This window comes from Lygodium microphyllum, chromosome 9 (genome assembly GCF_053477565.2).
Source record: "Lygodium microphyllum isolate KBCC chromosome 9, Lygodium_microphyllum_v1.1.10, whole genome shotgun sequence".
Taxonomy (NCBI): Eukaryota; Viridiplantae; Streptophyta; class Polypodiopsida; order Schizaeales; family Lygodiaceae; genus Lygodium; species Lygodium microphyllum.
In genome coordinates, this window is record NC_141143.1 from 17,200,482 (window position 1) to 17,207,260 (window position 6,779).

At 44.4% G+C, this 6,779-nt stretch overlaps 1 protein-coding gene across 1 annotated transcript; it reads left to right on the top strand.

Annotated features, from left to right (window-relative positions):
• Positions 1 to 594: 594 nt before the first annotated feature.
• LOC148030819 (protein BPS1, chloroplastic-like) lies at positions 595 to 2,462 on the top strand. Its single transcript, XM_087684352.1, has 2 exons — positions 595 to 669; positions 778 to 2,462. The coding sequence occupies exon 2, from the start codon at positions 935 to 937 to the stop codon at positions 2,006 to 2,008; it is 1,074 nt and encodes a 357-aa protein (XP_087540478.1). The 5' UTR covers positions 595 to 669; positions 778 to 934; the 3' UTR covers positions 2,009 to 2,462.
• Positions 2,463 to 6,779: the final 4,317 nt, after the last annotated feature.

Consider the following 6,779-nt stretch of genomic DNA (forward strand, 5'->3'; position numbering starts at 1 on the left):
CATTGATTTGCATGTGCCCTGGCCCTACACTTACTAGCACCTTAGTCATGTGAACCACAAACTCTACACCAAAGTGCAGGAGGTGAAGACGGCTGGAGCCTGCTGGAGTCGTCATGTCACGAGGGCTCTCAGAGTACTATTCTATTACTAATGCTATACGAATTATTTTAATAAAATAGAAATCTCTGTGGATGGATGTCCTTGGACCTCGTAACCAGGAGCCGCCAAAAGTTTGCAAGGACTCAGGAGCCAGTTGTAGGGCGCACGTGGCAGGAGGCGGCTGCGCAGACGTGGCACGCGGGCAACCGGGGTGGCCCGTCGGGACCAGTGGCCCTGGGCCCAGGTCTTCGTGACAGCAAACCGTGTCGAAAATTCGAGAAAATTTTTAAAACAAAGATAGTGCCGTATTAAATTATTTGCGATACCGAAACTGTTCCCGAAGTAAATAATTAACTATTTTTTGGCAACGGAAAACCAGAAATTAAGGGGGTTGGTCGTCGTCACCGCTACAGGGCCAACGCTTGTGATTGCGAGGGTTCTTCTTTTCTTTTTCGGTCTATTTTCTGTGCACGGAGAGTCGGAGCGAGAGAGCGAGAGAGAGGGGTGATGGGTCCACAAAAGTATCCCCCGCCATCGCCAGAGGACCTCTCATCATCACCATCATCAAAGGTAAGCTTTTGTAAAATAGTTGTTTCAACTTGTTTGTGTAGATTTTTTATTGATCCCGCCACTCATCGCCCCTGCTCTCTCGTCTTGCACGTGGTTCCATCGCCCTAGCCCTTATATTGACCCCTCTCTCCCACCACATTTCCAAACTAACTCGCCTCCCTCTCTCTCTCTCTCTCTCTCTCTCTCTCTGTGCCCCTATTCTCTCTTCGATCCGCCATAGCTTTCCTCTCTCCTGGAGCTCCTGCCACAGTCAGTATCCCTAACCATGAGCAGCTCAGCCCTGTTTGCCAGCCTTGGCTCCGCCCTCAATACCCTCTCCTCTTCCCTTTCCTTCCGATCCTTCTCTCCTTCGATGCAGCCCAACCCTGGCCTTGCCGCCTTTGATTCGGATCTTGCTGCTCGCTTAGACGGTCTGAGGCCTTCCGACGATGCTGGTTGCCTGAGCTCTGCTTGGCTCTGCCAAGGCCTGTGTACCGTCCTCGACATTCACGCATCTGTTGAAGCATTCGTTCCTGACCTCCAAAAGGCCTTGGTTAATGGAGATACCAAGTGGCTTGATGAGTATCTGGATGACAGTGTCAAACTCCTTGACATCTGCAACGCTCTCAGGGAGGCCATGGTGGATATCAAGAAGTATCATGCGTGCATCAATCTGGCCTTGCTCTGCCTGGGTAAGGGTCATTTTGGAGAGGCCCAATTGAGGCGGGCACTAAATGCCCTCCAGAAATGCACAAGGGTTTTGAAGAGGAGAGATGGTGATGCCAGCAATTTGGGGCATCGCAGATCTAAACTCGAGTGCTGCAGCTCGACGCTTCGTCGCATGGGAGAAAAGCTCAACATGGAGGATGCTTCAAAGGGGAACTTTTTCATGGCTTCTTATGCAGCCCAAGTGACCACCATCTTCATCTGCGGGGTCCTCACATCGGCCCTGTCATTCAAGTCACACCGCCCCCTATCCTCTGTTTCCACTGTCGGCCAATCTGCCTGGTCTTCCTCTTTGAGCAGCCTCCAGCACAGGCTGAAGGAGCAGGTGGACAAGAGGAGGGTGAAGGGGGCAATTGCACTTTTGAAAGAGCTTGAGAGGACGGACATTGCTGCCTGTGCTTTGTCTGACTGCATTGAAAGACTTCTCAAAGACAAGGCTTTTCCCCTTTCACCAGATCAGATCGAAGATGTCGAGCGACTTGTTGGGTCATTGCAGATATGCTCGGATGACCTTAAGCAAGGATTAGCTCCTCTTGAGCATCATGTGGATGAGGTTTTCAAGGTCCTAATCACAAGTAGGATGGCTCTTCTGGAAATTTACAGCCAATCAAGGTCGCAATCACATGCTGTCTAATGTCAAGATCGAGTCAGCAGGTTCAAAGACATGCTTGGTGTGTTCTTGCCGTCCCCGGCACCTCTCCTTGCTCTGGTCATCCTCATCAGTCTGACTGAAGGATTATGAAGGGATGACTAGGAGGTCATCGCTTCAAGAGGAAACAATGGCTTGGAGTTCCAATACACAATGAACCTTCTTTCATGAATGATTGTCATCCATAGATGGTGAAGTCAGATGCATGATTGCTTCTAACAAGGAATTCAAGCACATGAAGATCATCAGAAGGCTGCATGAGGAAATCAAATACACACAAATCAGTAGTGGCCTTCCCTAATGAGGACGAGGAAATTCCTGCTTGTATAGTGTAACTTGTGGATTGCCAATTTGTAATATATGAGGCTTATATCAACCATATTTGTGGATTCCGTTTTGTAGGTTTTAATTGGCTAAACATCTACCTTTGTTGTGGACAGTACTATTGTCATTGATGATGTTTGCTACCTGATTATATGGAACACAGCTAATTGAGAAGTTGACTAAATGTGTTGATAATTTGGGTTGCTCTATTAACGAGAGACCTGTCCTATGTACTTGTGTGATAGACTCTTCCTTTCCTGGAAGTTGGAGAACACAGTAGTCGGTCTTGTGTAATCCAGCAGGTTGATCGTAGCAATTGAACTCTGTTTGACATATGCGCAAAAGACTGGATTTTCTTGATTTCTGTTGTGGGCTCTGGAGATTAGAAACTGTATTAACCTCGTAAGAAGGGAAAGTTTGTGTGATTAAGTCCATTGCCATGAATATGTTATCTGTGCATAAGCACAGTACTAGTGTGACTTTTACTTTCTAGGCTAACAATTAGAGTAGAGGTGACCCCCTTTGTGGGCATTTGGGGTGTGCGTGTTTTTGGGTGCTGGTGGGGTTGGCAGCTGGAAAGCAAGGTTGCCAAGGAGTTGCCTTATACTGGAAGAGTCACTGTTCATTATGTTGGTGTGCACACCTTGTTTATTCCTTTTGCTTCCATTGTGACTCTCACATGGTATTGGACATCTAGCATTGTAGGATTCCGAGGCGTTGTTTGCTTGCTAATTTTGGGTTGTTTGCAGGTCATTGCCTGCTGCATTTTGATTGTGTGGGAGTTGCTGAATCTTGTGTTTATCCTCTCTAGCATTGTCTACTATCGGGTGACGTTTCCTCCTGCCTGATCGCCTGCTTTGAAGCTGTTGACAGCATCTTCCTGCTGCCACCTTGTATTTTCGCCTTTTCAACTGATGACTAGCTGTTCTGGCCTGATGATTGGCCTTTCCGGCTCCTGTTTTGGACTGGACTGCTGAAATCATGCGATCTAACTGCCATCTCAACCTTTCTGGCGATGATCGATGGTTTATTGTTTAATGTTAAGAATTGCTGCTCCCAAGCTTTGTTAATTTGTGTTTTACACGTTACACACTCTCAACCACTATGCTTTGTGCTCGAGAGGGGTCTTCCATGTCTGATTCTGTGCTCATCCTCAACTCTGTTCACTGTTGATATTGGTGAACTCTTGCTTTTGTTCTGGCTCTTTGACCACTCACTTGCCCAAAGGTATCTCTCTCAATCTTCCTGATTTCTTTCTTCCATGTGTTCTATAATGGGACTTCCTTGTACTAACAAAGAGGATAAACTCCAAGGTCTTGACTATCGTACTTGGATTATTGTCATGATTGCTTGGTTGTGCTGAAAAAAGATTAGGTATGTTGTCTTCGGAGTGGCTCCTGGACCTGAACAAACTGTCACCACACCTGACAACTGGGATAAACGTGATTTTGAAGAGAATCACCTTCTTTGGGATAATGATGATGCAGCATGCTTTTGCATAGCCCCGGTGCATCTCCAAAGAAATCCTATTGGCAGTTACGTCCTGTGGAACATGTCCAGAGGGGTGGACCAAGCTCCTGGCTCACATTTGAGGCTCCATCTGCCATGAGGGTTATTACTCTTTTGTGGTTGGCTTCAAACCATCTGATTCTAGCGGTGAGATTTCATTAAAAGACTTTCTTCTTCGAGTGATGCATATAGAGGATCAACTTTGGATTATACAAGTTACCCTTCTCGAAGCACGCTTGGTGGGAACTGTGCTCTGCAAGCTTCCTCCTGAGCTTCATGGTGTTGCCAATGCCTCGAGGGCTGAGGCCTCATTAGCTCTAATCAATTTTCAGCATATGGCCTCCATGTTGCTGGAATATGAGTCTGCCTGCTCCCAGATTACAAGAAGATTGCCTCCTCAAGTCGGAAGTGGCTATACCACAACACTTACAGTTGGAGAAAGGGGTGACAAGAAGGGGAAGTGCTACTTCTCTGGCAAGAAGAGGCATCTTTGGAAGGATTGCAAGAAGCTAGCTACTTAAGAGGAAGGAGACCAAGGCCAAGGGTGAATCGGATTCTTTGTACTTGCTCAAGTCCAAATCTGATTCCGATTGAGCAACTAAGGCTTCTCTGACCACGAAATTTGTGTTCTAGCCTACTCCTCACGAGTTCTTGAGCCAAAGAGAAGCTTTAAGGGTAGTGGTAGTGTGATATCCTAACCTTACTCCTCACGAGTTCTTGAGCCAAAGAGAAGCTTTAAGGGTAGTGGTAGTGTGATATCCTAACCTTTACTCGTATGTTGGTAAACCTTGAAGCTAGTGTGCCTTGAAGTCCATGATGCAGATACGTCAATGAGCTGGCTTTGCCACTAGTTGGTTCTTGTGTGCTTTAAGATACTTAACCGAAAACTTTTCGATCTAATCACATTCTAGGGCACCACTACTATTACAGAATCTTGACTCTTATATTTAAGAGTCATGGATTTGTATTAGTGGTTGCGTTAGATGGTGCATGTTTAAGGGTTCACTACCTTTGAGGCTTGTTCTCATTTCAAAACTTTGTTTTTCTAAAACACGGTGAAGAATCACAATGATGTATGGGTTATCCCCCTTAGGCCTTGCACATGAGTCAAAGTGCTAGAGGTGGAGATTGTGCAGTGTTCATTAGGCCCTCCATGCTATGCTACCAATGACCAAAAGTAATGTAGGTCTTGATAGGCATAGGTGATACTTGCACTTTTTAAAACACTTAAAAATATGCATGTATATGCCAAATGGCTACTATGTTAGGTTTTCCTTTATGAGAGGAAGGTACATGGTGGTTAGGGAGCTCTTTTGTATACCCTTTTGAGCATTTCTCCCCTTTTATGTATACCTTATAACTCTATTCTCTATTTATGGAAAACATGTAGATTGGCAATATGGAGCATTGGAGTCTGTGCCATCCTACATGGACAAGCGGATGTTTATAATTTGGGGTTGCTCTATGGTAGTAGAGACTATTTCTTATGTTGGTGCTTACAACATTTGGTTTCTCTTTGGTGAGCTTGAACACGTAATGAACAATGCTCGGAAAAAACTTTGTAACCAACCCTTAAAAGAAAAGGGCAATCCTTTTCTCAAAAGTGAAGCATGCAAATGTCATATGAAAAAAAAGAGTGCCTAGGTGCATGTAAGCATTCCCCAAGACAAGTTAATTTGATTGGCTTCTTCTATGGTGAGACAATACGATGTGTTTGTTTGCTTCATTTGCACACAAAAGAGATTGTGACAAAATACAAATAGAGGGGAAGGAACATGCATTTGTGAACTTTAGTTGTGAACTTTATGTAACTCAATTGCTTCATCCAATATAGGACGTCAACAATTATGATAGCATATGCCCTTCCGGGCCATGCTATTATAGAGGTCTATAAAATTTAATTTCCCTAGCCCAAAAAGTTGAAGAATACAAGTTTGGGAGAACAATTGCTTGATGAATATATTTTTAATCTCCCTCCAAAAGGATACTTGCCAAGTTGGGGAAATATTCACCTTTGTCGATAATGTGGAAGGTTTGAAGAGGATGTTTAGCATTTGTTTTGGGATTGCAATGAAGTCAAATCCTATGGGGTCCATGAGTGGGTAGAGTGTGTAGGAATGAATGGTTGGCTGTCCTTTCGCTTGCCATCATAGCTTGATTTTCTACCAAAAATTACAAGTCTCCTCATCAAACTTACTAGCCACTTTGAGAACCATATGGATCTTTAGACACAGAATATGTTGGTGCACTTGGGAAGTGCAATCCAAAGGCTCCAACTCATCACTTGCAATACTCGGGGATCGAACTCATCACTTGCAATACTCAACCCACACTCCGATCCAACTAGGTTGTGATCCCAAAATAAGTTTTTTACTTCATTGGTTAAGAGGTCTATCACTAATGTCTATTTTAAGCCTTGTTGGTGCATACACATAGTAATTTACATTTATTCATATTTTAATATAGCTTAATTCTAGATCCGCAAAGGGTTAAAAAAAAAAAAACATTTGTACCTAAGATATTAGGTGTGAAATGATCTTTGTATTAGTAGAATATTTCGGCTTACATCCACACTTGTAGTCGAGGGTTACCCAAACCCATTGATTATCAACTCTCTCACGTGGTCCCATTACGAGATCCATCTCGGTGACCAGCCAGGTGGAGCAAAAAGTGAGATGGAGCCAAATCACTTTTGTGCAATATGCATGGTTGTCTCACGGAGGCGGGCCCGTGACCGTGGATTGCCATTTGGCTACCACCTGAGCCCTAGTGGGTCGGAGTCGTATTGAATATATATTTGTTGCATTAGCGTATTTTAATTATTTGATATAAAATAGTTTAGGCTAAAGTGGGCGGGGCACGGGGGCCTTATGATAAAATATCAGTGTTATTGTGACAGCAAATTACACGTGGATGTGCCAGC